At 44.7% G+C, this 22,375-nt stretch overlaps 1 protein-coding gene across 1 annotated transcript in view; it reads right to left on the bottom strand.

Annotated features, from left to right (window-relative positions):
- Positions 1 to 5,189: 5,189 nt before the first annotated feature.
- Positions 5,190 to 22,375, bottom strand: part of TAGLN2 (transgelin 2) — an 80,691-nt gene continuing 63,505 nt past the window's right edge. The window contains exons 2-5 of the mRNA XM_068251709.1: positions 19,642 to 19,852; positions 15,157 to 15,322; positions 9,603 to 9,705; positions 5,190 to 5,632 (exon numbers count right to left, since the gene is read on the bottom strand). Coding sequence (XP_068107810.1) covers positions 5,491 to 5,632; positions 9,603 to 9,705; positions 15,157 to 15,322; positions 19,642 to 19,824 — 594 coding nt within the window. The 5' untranslated portion in view covers positions 19,825 to 19,852 and the 3' untranslated portion in view covers positions 5,190 to 5,490. The remainder of the gene's footprint in view (positions 5,633 to 9,602; positions 9,706 to 15,156; positions 15,323 to 19,641; positions 19,853 to 22,375) is intronic.

Below are 22,375 nucleotides of genomic sequence, written 5' to 3'. Positions count from 1 at the left end.
GATCATGCTGGAGATAATAAGGCAAGAGAAAACGTACCTCCACACAGTGAGAGAGAGTTATCTTATCTCTTCATTCCTTACGTTACCTCCTCTGTAGTTAATTTACCTCCTTTGTAGTTATTTTCACACGCAGTTAATTAACAGCCTGTCTTTAACTCTGGAGTTATTTTAAGGATTGAAGAGTTAACTTTAGGTTTGCCTGAGGTAAAATGTTTCCTGAAATCTACATGCCTTATCACCATGGTAACAACTTTAGAAATGTTATTAAATACAGGAGATAAGCTTAGTGAATTGAGGCCAGGTTGTCTGATAAGTTCATGTGACCGCGCTCCCCTCAGTACGGCCACACCTAAGTAGAGATGGCCCAAACAGGTCGCCGTCGAACTTGGGTTGTTCGCTGTTCACGTTTAAAGGGAACCTAAAGCAAGACTGCCACATTTATTTTCTTTTAAGCAATACCTGGCAGTCCTTCTGGTCTCTTTGGTTGCAATAGTGTCTGAATCACACACCTGAAACAAGCATGCAACTAATCCAGTCACACTTCAGTCAGAGCATCTGATCTGCATGCTTGTTCAGGGTCTATGGTAGTAAAAGTATAAAGGCAGAGGGTCAGCAGGATAGCAAGGCAGTCTGCATTGCTTAAAAGGAAATAAATAAAGGGAACCTAAAGCAAGAGGGATATGGAGGTTGCTATAACGCAATTTTTTTTTCAAATGGACCTTACATTGAAGTCAATGGCAGCAGAGTTTAGCGGTTAATAAAGCCCCCCTCCATGCTGGAAACACCAAATTTGCAGGGTATGTGGAGGACAGTAGGTACAAGATTTTTTTTTTTTAAGAACTAATAGTTTTTAAGGGGGAGGCGTGGCCACCCCTCTTCCTCAGAGCCCCCCATACCATGGTCCACCCCGGCTGGAATAGCTCAGTGTGCAAAGCACCACGCGGCCGGGGCTCCACATTCTGGCTATCCTCGCCAACATGGGGAGAAGGGGTTACAGAGGCTTGGGCAGAGCTATTTTCACCTCCCATTCATTTGCCAATAACTATCACCACCGATCAAAACGAAATTATCTATATCTTGTTTTTTTTCTGCCACATTTTGCTAAGATGAAAGAAATATAATTATTTCTCAGATTTCGGCCATTATAGTTTTAAAATAATGCATGCTACCATAATTGAAACCCATGTATTTTATTTGCCCATTTATCCCGCTTGTTACACCATTTAAATTATGTCCCTATCACAATGTATGGCGACAATATTTTATTTGGAAATAAAGGTGCATTTTTTTCTGTTTTGCATCCATCACTATTTACAAGCTCATTTAAAAAATATATAATATACCCTCTTGACATGCATATTAAAAAAGTTCAGATCCTAAAGTAACCATTTGTTTTTGTTTTTTTTATTGTATTTTAAAATTTTTATTTAAAGTTTTATTGGGGTATTTTTAGGAGTGTGTGGTAAGTAATTAGGTAATTATAAATGTAAGTGTGGTAATGTTTATTAAATTAAAGGATACATCCAAGGTAGAACAAAAATCAAAATCCACTTACCTGGGGCTTCCTCCAGCCCCCGGCAGCCGTCCTGTGCCCTCGCCACAGCTCCGCTCACTGCCAGTGTCCTCCGCTGAAAAAGCCGAACTCGCCAGGTCCGCTTCATGTGCACTCCACTGCGCGGGTCACGTGATGTAGCCGATGTCATTAGGTCTCTACTGTGCAGGCGCAGTAGTTCTGCGCCTGCGCAGTAGAGACCGGATGACGTCGGCTACACCACGTGACCCGCGCAGTGGAGTGCATATGAAGCTGACCTGGCGAGGTCGGCTTCTTCAGTGGAGTCCACCGGTAGTGAGCGGAGCTGCAGCGAGGGCACAGGACGGCTGCCATGGGCTGGAAGAAGCCCCAGGCAAGTGGATTTTGATTTTTGTTTTACCTTGGACCTCTCCTTTAAAATCTATGTAGGTGTAATTTTACCATTTGGCCACAAGATGGCTTCAGTCTTTTTGGCATCCTGTAAGTGTATTGTACACTTACAGGAAGTGAAGAGGGGGATGTGTCTTTCTAACAAGGACTTAGATCAATGAATGGGAACTGTGTTTCCATTCATTAATCTCCGGGCTAATGGACTGCTGCGGGAGCGTGCCCGATCACCCGTGGCAGCAAGCAGCAGCCTTTTGGATGTAGCAGCTACGCCCAAAAGGCTTAGTTAACATCGATTGTCTCAAAAACTATAAGGTCTTTTTGAAGTTTTTTTCCTCTTTTACCCACTGTCCTTCATATACCCTGCAAATTTGGTGTTTCAAGCATGTATGGGGGCTTTGCTATTAACTGCTAAAGTCAGTGGCCGTTCAGCTGCCATTTAAATCTATGGAGCCTGCTGCAAATTGACGGTTTGCAAACATTTGTGATAAGTTCGCATTCGTGAACCGAAAATTTGATGTTCACTACGCCTGAGTATTAATCAAAAGTGGTTTGTTCATGAGCGGCTGAATACTACTGCGCAAGTTCTGGCATGTGCAGTATGGTCACGCTTTTACACAGAAAGGTGGCCAACCGCAAACAAGAACAGGGCCCCGGTCAGCAGCGTTTGGTTGAGGTGAACATGGGAAGGCTCTGCACTATCTAGAGGCTTCCCTCTATGTGGGTATCTATGGTAACTAAAAAAAAAAATTACAGGTTTGTGGACCCCCATACTACATGCAGGTGGTAAAATCGGCCAATTATTTGCCAATTAAAATTGAAGGCTTTAGGACACCAGAGAAGGATCATGGAAGACATAGGAGAAGTGATGTAGCTCCCATGGCTTATGTACTTCAATATATGCTTACTAATGCCCTTGGCCGGATCTGTACAAAGCCCATAGCCTAGAGCGCCAGACCTGAAGGGCACAATGCGGGCAGCTGGCCAGAACTTACAGGTATCTGCCTGGTCTGCCATCAACAGCGGAAGCCATTTTTTTGTAGCCTGGCACTGTATTCATTGTCTATGGTAAAAAGACCACAGCCTCTTTGCACAGAGGACACTTTTTGAGACGCTGTCTTCCTCCGACAGTCTACATCTCATGTTACCCATCCTCTCCTCCCACAGGCTTTCTGAATCTACAGCAGCCAGTATTTCCTGTGTGTTCCCTGGATTCTGTATCAGAGACCAGTATGCATCCAGCCTTCCTCACACACAGCAGCAGTCAAAACGAGCCTCCATTATCCTGTGTAACTGTGCTGAGGAGGGGATAAGTCTGGAGGAATGTGTGTCTTTCTATTATTATATTGCTGAGTGTGTTTGTAGTGCTGTATTATATGTAGGTTTGTGCAATCAGTTTGTATATACTGTATTAATTTAAAATGTTATAGTGTCCCCTTTACCTCTCCCATGTTTAGCAGTCTAAAGGTGAACATTAACGGTACTATCCTGCAGCCGATCAATTGTTTCTGATTGTTGCAGTAACGGATTGATCATGTCCATTAACTGTTGAATTCCCGCTAACCAAATTGATCTGTTTTTCGGATCAATCCCATTGATCTGATCTAATTAGCGTAATTTGGGCGTTAATGGGCACGACCGATTGCTCCCATACTACCGCAATCAGGAACGATTGATTGGCTGTAGAAATGTACAGTTAATGGATACCTTTAGACTGCACTCACTTTTCATCTTGGCACTCTGTGCCCTGACCCTCCCGCCATCCACCTGGCTCTCTCCGTACCCAGACTTCCTCGCTTTCCACTTGGCTCTCTCTGTGCCCTGACCCTCCTGCCATTCATTTTGCTGTCTCTGTGCCCTGACCCTCCCTCCATCCACCTTGCACTCTCTGTACCCTGATTTTCCTGCTATCCGCCTGGCTCTCTCTGTGCTCCTACTTCCCCTTTATCCGCCTGGCTCTCTCTCTGTGTTCTGACTTCCCCACTATCCGCCTGGCTCTCTCTGTACCCTGACTTTCCTGCTATCCGCCTGGCTCTCTCTGTGCTCCTACTTCCCCACTATCCGTCTGGCTCTCTGTGCTCCTACTTCCCCGCTGTCCACCTGACTCTCTCTGTGCTCCGACTTCCCCGCTGTCCGCCTGTCTCTCTCTGTGCTCCGACTTCCCCGCTGTCCGCCTGTCTCTCTCTGTGCTCCTACTTCCCCGCTGTCCGCCTGTCTCTCTCTGTGCTCCTACTTCCCCGCTGTCCACCTGACTCTCTCTGTGCTCCGACTTCCCCGCTATCCACCTAGCTCTCTCTGTGCTCTGACTTCCCCGCTATCTGCCTGGCTCTCTGTGTCCTGACTTCTCCCACCATCCACCTGGCTCTCTGTGTCCTGACTTGCCTGCTATCCACCTGATTCTCTATGCCCCGACTCTCCCACTATCCACCTGGCTCTCTCCGTACCTTTGACTTCCCCACTATCCACTTGGCTCGCTCTGTGCACCGACCCTCCCGCCATCCACTTTACCCTCTCTGTGTCCCGACATACACCTTGCCTCAGTGGGAGTGTCTGAAGACTCTGGGAGGAGGGCGGGTACCGTATACATTAGCAAGAGGAGAAAAAAGTGAGGGAGGAAATTATGTCAGGAGGTCAAAGGTAACCAAGATGGAAACGGTCTAGAATAGGATTCTCTGCTTTTCATTTATACAATTCACAGGAATCATAACGTGGACAGTGCAATACATCTGTTATGTAAGTAGAACTAGTATTTTTCTACTTGTATATGTGTTTATTTCTAGGTTAGCATGGATGTCACTTGTTCTTTAAGCTTCTTCCTTCCCACCTATGACAAGACTCAAAAATTATAAACATAGATTGGTCTTTTATTTGGATCACAAGTAAATGTATCAGCATCAAAACTGAAGTTGATCAAACAGCAGAGCCAAAGGATGCAAAGGTCCCACCCCAGTCTTTTTTTCTTCCCTGGAATGAATCTATAGTTAAAATTCGTGTTCCCTTTTTAACTAATGCTGAGTGGATAATTGTCAGCCATGGAGATGCTGCAAAGCATTGTGGGAGATCCTTCCAACCAGCCACAAAATCAGAACCAAACAAAGAAAATCATAGAATAAAATTACCCAATTTAATTTTAGTAAAAAGGTGCTCTATAGTTGGTCATCAATAAAATGAAAAAGCAAAACAAAAACAGCAGGCACTAGTGGAATGTCAAGGCACAGCAAAGTACCCCCCCCCCCCCCCCCCCCAAAAAAAAAATCTAATATTTTTTAAACTATAAAAAATTTTAAACATCCCACACCCCTAATTAAATACTTCCCCCTAGAAAAAAAATGGGCTTCTTGCTTTCTAAACACGACATGCAACGGAGGGCAACCCATGAGAAGCAGATGGCCTTAGCACTTCCATCTAGCCAATTAAGCAGACTTGACATTCAGCTGTATTGGGGGGCCCAAGATGCTGCCCGTGAAGTGAAAATTCCAATTGAAAGGAGTCGGGTGTAGAGAGGAAAGAGCTGGGAGATGAGTGGTTGAGGTGTCCCGGTTTAGGCCAGGAGGTTCAGCAGGTTTGAGCGGTCAGAGGATTTGCCTTGGCATGCCATAGCCGGTCATTCCAGACTGGGAAGCACCTCTATTGGTGCCCATCTGTAGGCCGATGACACTTTGGCCTTCTTTTAACTTGTCTTGGGAGAAATCACGTCTGTTCTCCATGGATTTTCTAGTGGGGGAAAAAAATTTGACAATCAGTATAGAAATTAAGAAGCAAATTAAACAATGTGATACATTTTTTAGATAATATTTCTAAAGTAGTGAATAAATTCCACATGCTCTACTCTCATGATCTGATAACCCTACCCCATGAAAACCTCTGTCCTTTTCAGCAGAGCCTCTTACGAGTTGTGGGCATCCCAACCCCTCAACCAGGGTAATTTTCGTAAGGTAGCCATACATCTGGCGATGATAGGCAGATTTGACCAAAAGACAAAGCTCTCTCTTAACCTCCCTGGTGGTAAGCTGCGTGTACTTTACAATCGCCTCCGCGCCGATTCTCCGCTACCCGCCACGCCCCCCCAGACCCCTTGCGCAGCCTGGCCTATCAGCGCCAGGCAGCGCTAAGGGGTGGATCGGGACTCCCCCGTGCGCCATGAAGTGGATGACGTCATCCCGATCGTTGCCATGGCAACGGGGGAAGCCAAACAGGAAATCCCATTCTGAACGGGATTTCCTGTTTGCTCTGATCACCGGAGGCAATCGGGAGGGGAGGGGGAATGCCGCTGTACAGCGGCTATCATGTAGCTAGCGCTAGGCTAGCTACATGATTTAACAAAAAAGAAAAAAAAATTAATGTGCTGCGCTGCCCCCTGGTGGTTTCAACAGACCGCCAAGGAGGTTAATCGAATCTAATTAGAGAGATCTGTCAGCTGCCCATACACCGCAGGCTGATTCCCGATCGTTTTCATACTGAAATTGATCCGGAATCGGCTTTGTGACACCACATCTGCTGCCTCGCCACTTTCTCTCTAATGTGAAGTGCTACTCCCCCCGGGTGCTCAGTGCCTGTTATGCATTACCTTTACGTGACCTCCACCTGTCCCTGCAGGCTGCATACACATATCCCACATGGTTGCCTTGTAACGTGGCCACGTGTGTGATGCCACATACGCCCCAACTAGGTAACAGGTGGGGCGTGTATGGACAGCAGACGACAAGTGGAGGCCGCGGACAGGTAAAGTATAACTGGCACTGGGCATCGGGGGGGGGGGGGGGGGTGCACACACTTAACATTAGAGTGAGTCAGCATTGAAGGTTTCCTCGCATTTATCAATCACCCGAAATTGCATGCAGTTACAGCAGCACGTTCGATCAAGCAAGTTGGCCCAACATCTTGCAGCATGTGTGATTGACTATGCGACCAATTTTGGGACAGAAATTAGTCTGATTGTCGGTCGGGCCTGCACTTGGCAACACCGATTTTTATCCGATTCGATTATAATAACCAAATCAGATGGTCGAGTACAAAAAGGTGAGTCTCAAGGGCTCGTTTGAAAGTATTGAAGGTGGGGCGAGTTCCAGAGAGTGGTGGCAGCCCTAGTAAAGTCCTGCAATCGTGCATGGGGATGAAATATGAGTGGTGCGAACAGGCACAGGTTGTTGGAGGATCGGAGGGGGCGGGCTGTTTGTGCCTGTGGACAAGATCAGAGATGGAGGTCTGGCACAAAATTTGGAAATTGGTCCTGAAGCGGATGGGAGCAAGTGGAGAGCTTTACAGAGGGGAGTTGTAGAGGCACTGCGATGAGAGGAGTTGATCAGTCTGACTGCTGCATTTATTGAATTTAAATACAATTGGCGAACTTTGCTAGTTTGTTGCTGCCTTTGCCCTAATAATAGGGGAGGTTGGCTGACGTCATCGGACGTCCTACGGACTGTAATGCACAGGCGCAGATCTACTGTGCCTGCGCAGTACAGCCTGGAAGAAGTCCGATGACGTCAGCGCGACCACGTGAGACACACGTTGGAGCGCACAAGAACCCAACCTGGAAGCCGGCCTGGCCAGGTCGGGTGAGCCACCGGAGAAGACCGGGAGCCTCCGGAGCGGCGTCGAGGGCACGTCCTGCCTGCCACGGGCTGAAGGAAGCCCCAGATAAGTGGATTAGTATTTTTAATTTTTTTTAACCAACTCCGTGAACCCTCCCTTTAAGGCTGGATCCTCCCTCTTTAGTTATAGTTTGTGGACAAAACTTCAAAAAACAACCGTGTCGGTTTCAGATTTGCTTCTGATGTACTTATTCCTGACACTCAAAGGAGACTATATATTAAATATTTTTCTATATCTAGCAGAGTGCTTTGATTGGGCACCACAAGCTACATAAACTTTATGGAAACTGCTTAATTTCAACACATGGCTATACAGTACTATTTGATGACAAAGTGGATTGCCTAGTAATCTATAGGGGCAAACCTTCCTGGCAACTACCGTATTTCGCGCCGTATAAGACGCTCCGGAATATAAGACGCACCTAGGTTTAGAGGGCAAAAACCAGGGGAAAAAAATATACATACTAAACCTGATGCGTCCATGTTCCAGGAGCGTCTTGTACATGTTCTAGCCCAAATGGTGTCCTCGTGTCTCCCCATGTGTCCTGATGTGTGCTCCTGTGTTCCCCCATGTGTCCTCCTGTGTCACCCATGTTTGCCCCATATGTCCAATATGTCTCCCCATGTGCCTAGTGTGCCTCCCCATGTGCCCAGTGGGCCTCCCCATGTGCCCAGTGGGCCTCCATGTCCCCAGTGGGCCTCCATGTCCCCAGTGGGTGTGCCTCCATGTCCCCAGTGTGCCTCCATGTCCCCAGTGTGCCTTCCCATACATTCCCCCTATCTCCTTCATGTGTCCCCTTCTCCCCGGCATGTTTTCTCTCCCACCCCTTGCGTCTCCTGGTCCCCCGTGCTGCAGTGCATAGATAGCCGCAACTTACCTAGTCAATGCTCCCGCGGCGATGTCCGACCTCTGCGCTTCCCCCCCCCCCGCTAGCCTCCTCTCCCTCCCCCCCCCCGCTAGCCTCCTCTCCCTCCCCCTAGTCTCTCCTGGCCCCCCCTGACGTCATCAGTACAAGCCGGACACAAGAGCGAGAAGTAGCGTGGAGACCGATGTCTGCATTCACCGCGGGCGCTTGGAAGGTAAGCTGCCGCCATACATTACAGAACAGGGGGGGCCAGGAGAGACGAGGGGGAGGGATAGGAGGCTAGCGGGGGGGAGCGCAGAGGTCGGACATCGCCGCGGGAGCATTGACTAGGTAAGTTGCGGCCATGTACTGCAGCACGGGGACCAGGAGACGCAAGGGGGAAGTGGACACAAAGGCAGGGAATCCCCAACATGTCGGCGGGTCGGCGGTTCATATCGGCGAGCGTTCGGAAGTTGGGGATTCCCTGCCTTTGCCGTATAAGACGCAGGGACTTTTTCTCCCCATTTTGGGGGGAGAAAAAGTGCGTCTTATACGGCGGAAAATACGGTATATGTGTAATAAAGACTTTTCATTGTGTGCTGTTCAAGAGCTCGGTCTGCTTCAGTATGCCTTCCTGGCAAAATTCATCAGAAAATTTGAAGGTTTCTTATTTATGATGTAGATTGTAAGCTTGCAAGGGTAAGGCTCTCACTTTTGTCTTGGAGTTTGTTACACATTTATTCATATTCATTTTGTCACTGTAGTTACCAGTTCTGTATTTTGTACCAACTCTGTATCTTGTATATTGGTGTATAACATGGTCTATATTATTTTGTACCCCATGTTTGTCTCTTAGTTTGTACAGCGACACAGAATATTTTGGCGCTTTAAAAATCAAAAATAAATAAATGTATGAGCTTTTCATGCTTATTTTTTCTGAGTAATTGTGAGTAGGTTTTCTTATGTGGTTAATGTTCAGGTTCCATAAAGTATTCAGCTATTTGCAGGCACTTCCTAAGTGGATATAGGTAATGTGAGTGCAGGATCAAATTGCATAGTGGTTAGTTTGTCTGTATAACACAATACCCCTTGGGGATGTCATCAAGCATGCTTTTCAGTCTGCTACAGGCCTAAAACTGAAGAAAACTGCCTCTTATTTCCATAACTGAACAAACGCCTATGGCCTAACAAAACGCCTAATTTACTTTAAAAAGTGAGAGAAGTTTAGAACTTGAATAATCTACTTACTTGGGGAACCAGTCGGGGTTTCCTTGGAAATAGCCATCATTTTTTGTTACAGCTAAACTACCCAAGTTCATCAAGGTCCGCTGAACGCTGGCCATGTCTTTGCCTATGATGAAAAAAGAAAATATTTCAGGAGGCAACATTTAAAATGAGAAATTAAGATAGCAGTTGCATGAATACCTTCCTTTCTTGCATTGGAAGACAGCTAGCATCCAAGTTGATATCAATAGAGATAGACAATCAGGCACTGCAGCAATGTCAAATTTATTCCGTGTTCAGATGTTCAGCAGAATGGTGGTGGGTACCTGCCCGTTTTTTGCCCTACACCCAACGCCATCTGCCTCAGTACTGGTAGGATAAAGCAAATGTTGATTTTTGGCACTGTGTGCAACAACTTTGTCATTGTGACTCACTCACCTACCACCATATACAGCATCTTGTTTGGAATATACTGCTGAACATTTGAACACAGAATAAATTTGACATTGCTGCAGTGCCTGATTGTCTACTACCTCTACTTTATTAATATCATATCTACATCCAATCATGAGCACGCAGAATCCATTTCTGAGGTAGCAGTTTGTGACTTGATACACCCCTTCCCTGCCAACAACTCACATTACCCCTTTTGTACTTGGAGGACTGTAACTCTCGTAGTGCTGGTTGTTTTCATACACGTCTTTGAATTAGCATCCAAGTTGGATGCCTATAGTATACAGAACTCTAGGTGGATCTCAAAAGCCAGATTAAACCTGGCTAATGTTGCATATAAAATCATCTGTTAAGACTGAGCTTGCGAAGCACTGTGGAAAAAGAGTGCTGTTCAGATGCAATAATCTGGTATACCAGATCAATGCATACAATTGCTATGAGGAGGAGGGGCAATGGCCTGGTTCATTATAGAGCAGATTCTGGCACACAGGGTATGAAGGGTAACCATGCATTTTGTGAGTCACTATAATTTATACTTGGGGACATTTGTACACACGCTGGATTCCCACAACAGGATTCCTCTCTAGCCTGCATGTCTAAATTTACCGTTTGTGGCCTGCGTTTTAGGTTATCCGGCTAGAGCCATATTGATGCAGCTTCAAGTGGATATGGATGTGGCTAGGACTCAGTCAATCACTAATACTGCTGTTAAAGTAATTGGAAAATACATTTTTGCGCTGCTAAACCTTGAGTTTACAGTTTGAGTTTGTGTTGGCTTTACAGACTTACTTCCCTTTTACTTTGTGTTGACTCTCTTGACATCTGTCTTCAAAAATGTATTATTAAGCAAACTATTTTTTTAATCCCATTTTAAACTGAATAACCACAGCCCAGCTGAATACTGATAAAGGCTTGTAGTGGAAGTGACTTCGCAGCACCTGATAAGTGGGGAGCAACTTCATGTAGCTGTACATTTGCACATGTAACATGTTACCTGCAACATATAGGAGTTTGCATACTAGCAGATGTGTTTTATAAGTCTGAAATCTTTCTTAAAGGGGCACTATGGCTAAATTCTGTTTATATTATCATTTAATATAAGATATGTGCAATCATAGCAATGTGTAAGACTTGTATTATGGCTGAATAAAACTGTTTCAATATTGCTTTACCCTAAATCAGTGCTGGAGTCCCGTCGCCAGAGAAAGCTAAGCGACGCTGAACCAGCACATTCCATTCTGCAGGAGGAGGCTGCCTTATCAGTCGTTTCATCTGAAGTTGTAATCTCCCCCTTTGATGTATCAGGAGAGGTTTCACCCAACGTCTAACTGCACATTAGTGCTGTTACAGCTCCTCTGATCTGCTGGAAGTCTCAGGACAATAAATGACTTACGGCTAGGGTTGCCAGGTCGGCTGATGGAGAAAACCGGACAGGGGGTGGAGTTAGGGGCGGAGTCAGAAGCGCACTTTTATGTAGAGTGGGGCTAAGCAATGGGCTTTTTAAAAAATGTTTTTTACAGTATTTATATCGCACTGACATCTTCAGCAGCACATTAAAGAGTACATAGCCTTGTCACTAACTGTCCTCACCAGTACATGCACATAAGAGACCACTTTTCACCAGTAAATGCACATAATAAAGAGACCGCTTTTCACCAGTAAATGCACATAATAAGAGACAGAGCAGAAAACTATTACAAAACTGGAAAACTATGCAAATAATGCAATGCATTTATGGCGTTTTTGCACAGTGAAGTGGTCGATTTCTTGCGGGAAGTTTTAAAAAAAAAAAATTTTTCCCACCAAAATTTTTTATTGAGAACAATAAAGTGGACATACATAGGCATAAAGTTAAAATATAAATCTGCGCATACATGTACACATTTTGAGCAAATATAACAGTATAACAGTATAAATTGCGTTGTACAATAGTATGAATTCAAGTGTAAAGTATAGTAAGCAGCGGGCTCAGGCGAGATTGAATGAGATTGAAAGTCACGCCTGGACTATACGGAGGGGAGATAGAGCGGAGCCAATGCACACAAAGAGCGGAAATACAACCAGAGAATTATGGGTCACTCACTCACCATATCTCCAGACTCCTGACCTTACCCTGCTTCCTTCGCAGATGCAGAATCGCATTGCAAATGACGTGAGTGACGCACGTCATGCATGCGTTGGCAACGCAGCGTTGGCGTTGCCGTAGCAACGTCGGGAAGCGCGGGCTCGGCGGCGGTACTTAAGCTGGCGTAACTTACGCCGCGTAAGCTGGCTGGCTGTGCCTTTGACTGACAGCCAGGCAGCGAATCAGCGGTCGCGCAGCGCTAGCGGACAGGTGGCGGCAAGTGGCAAAAGGCATAAAACCGGACATCTTAATTGTCCGGTTTAACATGCCTTTTTGGACAGGACACAGCGGCCAAAAAACGGACTGTCCGGTCTAAAACCGGACACCTGGCAACCCTACTTACGGCTCTGATGAAAAAAAATGCTCCCCGCTGAGGCCCCCCTTCAGAGAAGCTGGCACAGGCAGGGTCACCACTTGTTGTCAGTTGCCATGGAGACCAGCTTCTCTTCTTATGCACAGGATTTCAGCATCTTGATTCAGCACACGCAAGTGCTGTGTAGCTAGTGTCCTGCTTGTGTCTCTGAAGGGGGGCCTCAGCAGGGAGCATGTTTTTCATTAGAGCCGTACATCATTGTCCTGAGACGTACGGCAGATCAGAGGAGCTGTAACAGCACTAATGTGCAGTTAGACGTTGGGTGAAACCTCTCCTGATACATCAAAGGGGGAGATTACAACTTCAGATGAAACGACTGATAAGGCAGCCTCCTCCTGCAGAATGGAATGTGCCGGTTCAGCGTCGCTTAGCTTTCTCTGGCGACGGGACTCCAGCACTGATTTAGGGTAAAGCAATATTGAAACAGAGTTTTATTCAGCCATAATACAAGTCTTACACATTGCTATGATTGCACATATCTTATATTAAATGATAATATAAACAGAATTTAGCCATAGTGCCCCTTTAAATATCCATAAACTTTTTTCCCCTACCCACTTAGGTCACTGCACTGAGCAGCAGGTCAGAGCCTGAATGACGTATGGCAGGGTGATGCCCCCTGTTAGTTAGCTTAGACTCTACAGTAATATGATGCTAGTAGTTAAGTGTTCTCCACCAGGCTTTTTTAGCCGAGTGCTCCACCCAGCTAACTTTGCTGAGCACCCGGTTGTCATCGGCTTGCCCTCCTTATCCTCCTCCTATGCTGTAAGCAGAGTTGCACCGGCCTTACATGCCCCTGTCGCGCCCCACCCGGCTACTTTTCCATGTCACATGGCTGGAAAAAAATTCTGGGGAGAACACTGTAGTCAATAGGTCTTTAGTGGGTAAAGTCTTAAAGGTAACTGGGTCAGCCAGGCTGATTCCTCCCTCCGGCACAGTGATAGAATAGCAAATGCAATAGTAAGGATGCCATCATAAAGGAGCACATTCCAAAAAGCTACACTCCTTTCCAATTTAGTGTTAGTTTTGTATTATAAGAAATAATTTAAAAATTACATATTTTAAATCCTAAAGTATATGTAAATTTTAAGTGATCCTCCAAAAGGTGGGCATTGCCCTTCAAGTTACTGTATGTTCACTAGATATCCAAAGCACAGCCAGTGGCAAACTTCTGCGGATTTGTAGGGTTTGGAAAAAGTGAGGTCTTCCTTAGCAACTTACAAAAATTTCAATTGCTGTCTCATGCACTTATATAAAATTTTATTGTTCGCCTTAGCTGCATAATGTTATGTCACAACACGTTTAAAAACAGACGCTTTAAAGAGAAACTCCAACCAAGAATATAACTTTATCCCAATCAGTAGCCGATACCCCCTTTTACATGAGAAATATATTGCTTTTCACAAACAGACCATCAGGGGGCGCTGTGTGACTGATTTTGTGCTGAAACCCCTCCCACAAGAAGTTCTGAGTACCACGGTACTTTTGGCAGTTTGTTACAATGTAACAAGGTTCACAGACAGGAATTAGCTGTTTACAGCTGTCTGTAACAGCCAAAACAGCTCGGAGCAGCTACATAACCTGCCCACAGTAACAATGTCACCATGTAATAAATGTCAGAATGTAAATCGGGGATTTAAAAGATTTTACAATGAGCAAACACTGACTAAATCATTTATACATCATTATTGTAAAAATGAAGCACTTTTTTATTTTCACTGGAGTTCCTCTTTAAAACAACTACCTGGCCAGGAGCGCTAGCTATTTTTATAAGGGACCCGACCCATATATCCATGCAGCGTAATCGCCCAGCCTTAGCCTATGCAAAAAAACGCTGCACTAGATGGGTCAACTAGGTCCTCACCCACCACCGCAACACCATACACGCAGCGAGATGGTGGACCAACCACACAATCTCAGCACGATATTCTGATCCTCCTGACGCTTGCTCACATTGAAAGTCCACTTAAATTGAATGGTGATGAAATAGCGGCTAGCATATAGAACATCCACCCCACAGGGCACGCAATTGCTGGCTTTAATTCTGGCTTTTGCAAGACATATGACGTCACGATTGTGGCTTAGGATACTTGCGTACTTAGATGGTGAACTCCGGTTCACTTTGACTTTCAGACCTGCCGTGCACTGGGTCGAGTTGTTCATGCGGCCATCCCAGAAGACATCATCCATCCAAAAGACTCAATGGCTCTGTAGCCTGGGACTTTTTAGCTGTTGTCTAAGCGGCTGGGGAAACAGGCTGTGTGGAGTATCGTTCAGCGTGCCGGCATTTGCACGTAGTAGGCCAGCGTGAGCACTCCGGCGGTAGCCACGCCTACCAATGAGTTTTGCCCCGCCCACAGGGCTTTCTCAAGGAAGCGAATAGTGAATGGTCTGGCTATTCCTACTCTTGTACTAGATCACACAGGCTCCACCTCCAGTTTAGGTTCTCCATGGCAACAGCTGCCTCAGTCTTCCTTAGCAAATTGTCTAAGTGGCTCATGAGTATAGACTTTGCTTTATAAACCTGTGGCAGTTAATACAGTTCTAGATGTACCTAAGTGTTCAATTTTGATATTTGGCTGGTATTGGTCTTTAAAAAAAAAAAAAAAAACTTCATAATTTCTTACCTTCCCATAAGTCAACAGTCTGGAACTGGTCAGGTGCTGCGATGCCATATCTCTCACAGGCTCTCAGGAACTGGGACACCTGCTCCATCTGTTTAAACGCCATCGAAGAGGTCTGAATTTTGGCCACGGAGTTGGGGGCAAGGGAGTTGATGAGATGACACAGTATCTGCATAGGAAGAAGATGGGAGTTCAGCAGCTTGATAGACATTCACTGTAAGCCCTGTCCATCATCAACAAGATTATATTCAGGTACATGCAATGGGTAAAAACAGGAAGAAAAAAAATAAAGTGTACCTATACAGGTATGTACACCTATTTATTTATTTTTTTGCCCCACAATGTGACAAAAACCACAGTTCAACTAATTACTTCTACCTGCAAGTAACAGAGGCTGTCATCCATTGTCTATTACCAAAGCACTGAGGTAGATTAGTTTAAACATAATCTTCACAATGTTTAAAACCGTAGACAAAGGATGACAGCATCCAGATATACAAATAGGCATCCAAAGGGGCACTATGGGGAAAAATTGTAAAATTCAAAATATGTGCAAACAGACAAATAAGAAATACGTTTTTTCCAGAGTAAAATGAGCCATAAATGATTTTTCTCCTAAGTTGCTGTCTGGACTAGTCCAAAACCTGTCGCTTCTGTCAGATTTCTACAACCACCTACTGTAAGTGACAGCAACATAGGAGAAAAGTAATTTATGGCTAATTTTACTCTGGATAAAATGTACTTATTTGTTTATGTTTGCACATATTGTAAAATGTTAAAAATTTTTCGCCATAGTGCCCCTTCAAATGAGAGAAGTCTTCATCAGTATAAATACCTTTATTCTTTAACCATTACTGCCGCAGGGTCGCAAGTCTCACATCCGCAACTGCTGCCGCTACAGCAGCAGGGATGAGAGACTCACGGCCCTGCAATTTGGGAGCTGTGCACACGATCGTGTGAGCAGAAGCGCACGATGGTCCCGGCGAAAGGAGGTTTTGGTGGCAGGGGACAAAAGTCCCCTGAGTCAATCCATGCTTGTCTGGCGAGAATGATCACTGTTTTAATTCAAAAACAGTGATCATTCTCAATTGGTGCCTCCGCGCTCCCTCCTGCTTGCTTGTTTCCGCCTATCCCGTCACCGATCATTAGATTAATGAATGAGAACTTTGTTCCCATTCATTTATCTTCCCTCTAGGCCCGTGATCGCCAGCATCAATAAGATGCCTGCGTCACTTCTGTTTTACCACAGCCACGCATTACTTCCTATTTAAACGTATTTATGGAATATTATAATATTTACTTATTGCGAGGACATCTTGTGGACAAATGAAATAAAAAAAAAAAAAATGTACTGCCTAATGTATGTAGGTGTAATTTTACTATGTATGTCAAGAGGGTATATTATTATTAAATTATATGCTTGCAATTAGTAATGGATGTAAAACTGAAAAAATGCACCTTTATTTCCAAATAAAATATTGTCACCATACATTGTACTAGGGATATAATTTAAACATTGCAAAGCCAGGAGAAAATCAGCAAATAAAATACGTGGCTTTTATCCACAGTTTTATGTTTTATTTTAAAACTATAAGGCCGAAAACTGAAAAATGATTTTTTTTTTCTCATCCCCATTAAAATGCATTTAGAATAAAAACATTATTGGCATAATGTACCACCCAAAGAAAGCATAATTGGTGGTGGGGGGAGAAATAAAAAAAAAAAAAAAAAAAAAAAAAAAAAAAAAGATATAGATCATTTTGTTGTGATAAGTAGTGATAAAGTTATTGGGGAATAAAAAAGGGAGAAGCGCTGAAATGTGAAAAGTTCTCTCGTCCATAAGGTGAAAACAACCCGTGACCTGAAATGGTTAAAGGGGTTCTTTCGCGAAAAAAGTAGGCAGTTAAAAAATGTGACAGATGACAGGTTTTGGGCCATTCCATCTTTTTAAGGGGGATTCTCAGGGCTTTCTTAATTTTCAACAGCATTTCCTGAACAGCAGTTTAACTGCCAAAATAGCAAGATACCAGCCGGCCTCCCTAATCACTTGCACACTATTAGGTCAGTTTGTTTTCAACAGCATTTCCTGAACAACAGTTGCAAAATCTAACTGACCTAATAGTGTGCAAGTGATTAGGGAGGCCGGCTGGTATCTTGCTATTTTGGCAGTTAAACTGCTGTTCAGGAAATGCTGTTGAAAATTAAGAAAGCCCTGAGAATCCCGCTTAAAAAGATGGAATGGCCCAAAACCTGTCATCTGTCACATTTTTTAACTGCCTACTTTTTCGCGAAAGAACCCGTTTAAGTGACTAAGTGGGCTTTACGGTAGTCACAATCTGAAATCTCATTTGTAAAGCCACATTTATGATTAATAACTGTCATACACACATGGGAATTACCGTATTTGCTGTCTTTATAAGACACACAAGTCCCTGCATCTTATACGGCAAAGGCAGGAAATCCTCTACTTCCTAACGCCCGCTGCGCCGCTGCCATGTTGGTTGGGGATTCCCTGCCTTTGTGCCAGCATACCTCTGCCTCCTCTTGTGTCTCCTGCCCCCCCCCCCCCCCGGCAACTTACCTCATCAATGCTCCAGCGGTGATTTCCCACCTCCGCGCTCCCCCCCCCTAGCCTCCCCCCCCCCCTTCCCCCCCGAGCTGTAGTGTATAGCGACAGCTTACTTTCCTTGCGCCAGTGATGAATGCAGACATCCGTATCCTCCACACTTCTCGCTCTAGTAGGCGGCTTGAACTGATGACGTGATCAGTTCAAGCCGGATGTAACAGGGAGAAAGAGCGGAGACGGATGTCTGCATTCATCACGGGCGCATGGAAGGTAAAGCTGCCGCTATACACTACAGCACGGGGGGCGGGGCAGGAGACAAACGGCGGAGGAAGAGGAGGCTAGCAGGGAGAGCACGGAGATCTGCAACCACCGGGTGCATTGATGAGGTAGGTTGCCGCTATAAACTGCAGCACGGGTGGGGGGGGGGGGGGGGGTGGCTGGGGGTCAGGAGGAGGGAGAGGAGGCACACGGGGGGGGATGGTGGAGGGACAGAAGGGGACATATGGGGGTGAAAGGGGTATACATGGGGGCACAGGATGAGAGCTGGGGACAAAGAAGGAGACATGTTGGACACATGGGGTAGACATGGGAGACACTTGGAGGACACATTGGGGGGGGGGGGGGGGATACAGGAGGACACCATTTGGGGAGGAACATGTACAAGATGCTCCTGGAACATGGATGCACGGCAGAAAATATAGTACACCTATCCATGCACTGTACACTTTTATTCCCCCATTTTTTAAAATCATAAATCATTCCCTTTGAGGCTCGGTTCAGACTGGCTTTAAAAAAACGGCCCAGTCGCGGATCGCAAACATGTGAATGGATGTTAACCCCATGGATCCATTTTCATTCATCCATTCGAACGGATCTGTTCCGCTGAACAAGCAAGCTTGATGCTGCAGCGATTTTTCTGGGCCGCGGAGCCCAGCGGAATGAAAATGGACTCTGAAACAATGCATTGGGGGCAATGAGAAACGTATCCTAAAAACACATCAGCCAGCAAAATCTATTGATCTATCAAATACAAAACACACACACTCAGAATCTGATTCCGAGAGTCACAATTCTGGGCAACTGTGTCATACTGACATGTCGCTGTCTCTATGGGGATGGGAGGAGGGATGAGAGCACAAGATGGAGCATCATCCACTGGGCAGGGTAAGTAGGGGAAAGATCGATTTTTTTTGTCTGATCTTAATGTAGATCAATTTTCTGATCAATTACCATAAAAGTGAACAGAAATCGATTGGAAAATAGATTAGAAATTCGATAGAAATTAAGTTCGGACATTTTGAAAAAAAAAAATCAATCTGGCAGGTAAATCGAACAGAAAATTGTATTGTGAGCACCTACTATAAAGCTTGTATGTTACAGACAGGAAATTTTGCATACGCACAATAAAAACTTCCTGTCTGTAAAATACAAGCTCTAGTCTCCAGCATTGCTCAGCTACTAAGATAAGAAATTACACACAGAGTTTCTCTCCCTCCTGACCACCCCCCCCCCCCCCCCCCCCCCCTTGTACAGTCATGAGACACAGGCTGGGGGGCTGGAATTATTTGTCTTTGATCTGTCCTCACAGGAGCAGCTTGCTAGCAAGTAAGGATTAAAGCATGCCAGCAAGCTAGCTAAGTAAATCTGTAGGAAACTTTGTCAAAATGATAGTGCTATTATTGAAGAAATTTGCTTTGCTCAAAAGCCTCAGAGTTCTATTTGTGATGTTAACATTTGGTTCCCATCGTTGCTGAACTAGTTAGCCTTAATTGTATCACCTGAGTTAGGCAAAAAAAGGGAAAAAAAAAAAAGTGTTAAGGTCGTCATACAAACATCACTTTGAAAATCACCTAAATAGGCCCCACCAGCCAGCCACCAAAAATTTTGGAGCCACCACTGCACGGTTCATATAGTCTACTCACAGTGCCGTCCTTTAGCCACTTCTGAAAGCCGCCTTTGCCAACCTCCTCTGGCTTGCCAGATTGAGGGCCGACCTGTGCGCTAATCCACTGTACCAGGATGTTCTCCAGCTCCGGGTCATACTTCTGGTCAATCTTCATCTGCACTTCTCTGCTCAGTCCATAAGAAGGTCCTTTGTTTGCCATTTTGTAAAAGTGTTGGTGGGTGAGATCTCTACAAGATAGAAAAACTCATTAGGTTAAATAAATCATTATGATTGTATATATGTACAGTATATTATAGTTTAAAAACTTGCTTAAAGCGGATCCGAGATGAAAAACTAACTATAACAAGTAACTTGTCTATATAGCTTATCTAAAGTTAAGATTTAGTTTACACAGCAAATCTAGCTGCAAACAGCTTTAATAGAATATGATTATTTCTTCCTGTGATACAATGACAGCAGCCATGTTTATAAACATTACACAGAGGCAGGCTTATCTGCATCTTGAGCAAAAAAACCTAATCCCCCCTCCTCCTCCCCTCTGCCTCTGAAATCTCTGGCTAGTAATACCTCCCCCTCCTGCTGCCCAGACTGAGCTCCCATGAGCCCTTGCTACTGTCTGAAAGTGCCTTGGCTCTCTGAAAACCTGTGGGCGTGGCTTGTTTCGTTTATAGGGAATTAGAGTATTAAAACAAAAACAAAAAAAGTATTTGGCTTGAGGAATGCCCTATAAACAATAGGAAAGGAACACAATTATGCAATGAGTAAAAGTTCATCCACTTTAAAGAAACACTGACGTCAGTCCTAAATTTCCTTTTTTACCATGCAGTTATGTGAAGCAGTACAACTGCTAAAACACCGCTATCACACGGCAAAATGAGGGGTTAATACCCCCAACTTTCTTGTCATGGATTTTGCTGCTCATGGAGGCAGAGCTAGGAGCTGCAGCTCTGCCTCCATGCGTGTCAATCTGCCGGCGGATCTCCACCTCTCCCCGCCCTCTCTATGAAGGCAAATTGACAGGGGCGGGGGAGAGGCGGCGATCAGCGGGGATTGACGCGTTGAGAGGCAGAGCTACAGGGCTTAGCTCTGCCTCTTTAGGAAGTGTTCTTCGGGCACCACGGAGGGGATTTTGGGGGGGGGGGGGGGTAAAAACCCTTCGTTTTGCCGCGGGATAGCGGCGTTTTAGCCGGGGGTATACTGCTTCACATAACTACAAGTTAAAAAAAAGGGGACCTTAGACTCACTTCAGAGTCTCTTTAAAAGAGATGGAGGTCTTTGCCTACACCAAGACTACATTTTATGAATGAGATTAAACTTTTGCTATGTTCCCATAGGAAAATATAGGAATTACTACAATTGTTCTTTTTGTGCACAATTTTGACCATAATAATACCCTTTAGAAAATAATGAGACATGCGATCAGTTAAAGCGGATCCGAGATGAAAAACGAACTTGTCTATATAGCTTATCTAAAGTTTAGATGGTTTACACAGCAAATCTAGCTGCAAACAGCTTCAATAGAATATGATTATTTCTTCCTGTGATACAATGACAGCAGCCATGTTGTTTGTAAACATTACACACAGCCAAGCTTTTCTGCATCTTCAGCACTCAGCCTGTGAAAAAAAGCCTAATCTCCCTCCTCCTCCCCTCTGCCTCTGAAATCTCTCGCTAGTAATACCTCCCCCTCCTCCTACCCAGACTGAGCTCCCATGAGCCCTTGCTACTGAAAATTCCAAGGCTCTCTGAAAAGCTGTGGGCGAGGCTTGTTTAGTTTATAGGAAATTAGAGTATTAAAACAAAAGTTATTTGGCTTGAGGAATGCCCTATAAACAATAGGAAAGGAACACAATTATGCAATGAGTAAAAGTTAATCTCAGATAGACTAAGTTGTGTATCCTGACGCCAGTCATGTTATTGAGAAGGCCTGCAATGTGCTGTCTGCATAGGTCTGGACTGCAGGACAGACTCTATAGGGAATTTCTATAACGTATCAATAGCATAGTGCCAAGCCTTGGCGATTTTCTGCAGAGCACTAAGCATCATCAAAGATTACAGGCAAGTAAAAAGTGACAGCTTTTAATCAGACAGAACCCATTCGAGTAACAGAGCGACTAAATGAAACAATAGGAAATACACACAGTATGGAGCATACAGTAGGAAATGCATAAAAAAAAAAAAAAAAAAAAAAAAAAAAAAAAGGGTACAAATATGAAGCATACCTCATTTTACAACTGGCAAACATGGCTCCCACCCCTTTGATATTTCCTCTACTGATTAATGTAAAGTGTAATTTTAGTGGTAGGTCCTCAGAATCTCTACTTACACAACAAACTTATTCAGTTCAGCAAATGTATTGCTTTCCATTTATCATCAGCACCATCACAGAATCGCCGCCCCCCTCGGGTAGTCTCGCTTTTTGAAAAAGTCTGTACAATTTTTCCCACATGTTGTAACAAGCAATGAAACTCTTTACCTTTTACAGCTTCAACTCTGAAGGACCCGGAAAATGGGCGCCCACAGGATCTTACTCGTTACATCCTGTTTGTGTTGAGGGGAAGTAGGTATTGCTCAGATACTGAGCGGACAGATGTATCCCAAGGTCACATCTATCACATGATTAACCCTTACTTAACAGTTTTCATCTTAAAAATGTTACCAGCCTATCCTCACAAACTCCTTGATACACTGCCAGACCACTTCCCAGAACCAACAGTGATGGACTCACCGATAAACATATCAGACCCCTG

This window comes from Hyperolius riggenbachi, chromosome 9 (assembly GCF_040937935.1).
Source record: "Hyperolius riggenbachi isolate aHypRig1 chromosome 9, aHypRig1.pri, whole genome shotgun sequence".
In the NCBI taxonomy this organism is placed as follows: Eukaryota; Metazoa; Chordata; class Amphibia; order Anura; family Hyperoliidae; genus Hyperolius; species Hyperolius riggenbachi.
Note: the sequence above shows the minus strand (reverse complement) of the source record. Positions and strands in the feature narration are given on the sequence as shown.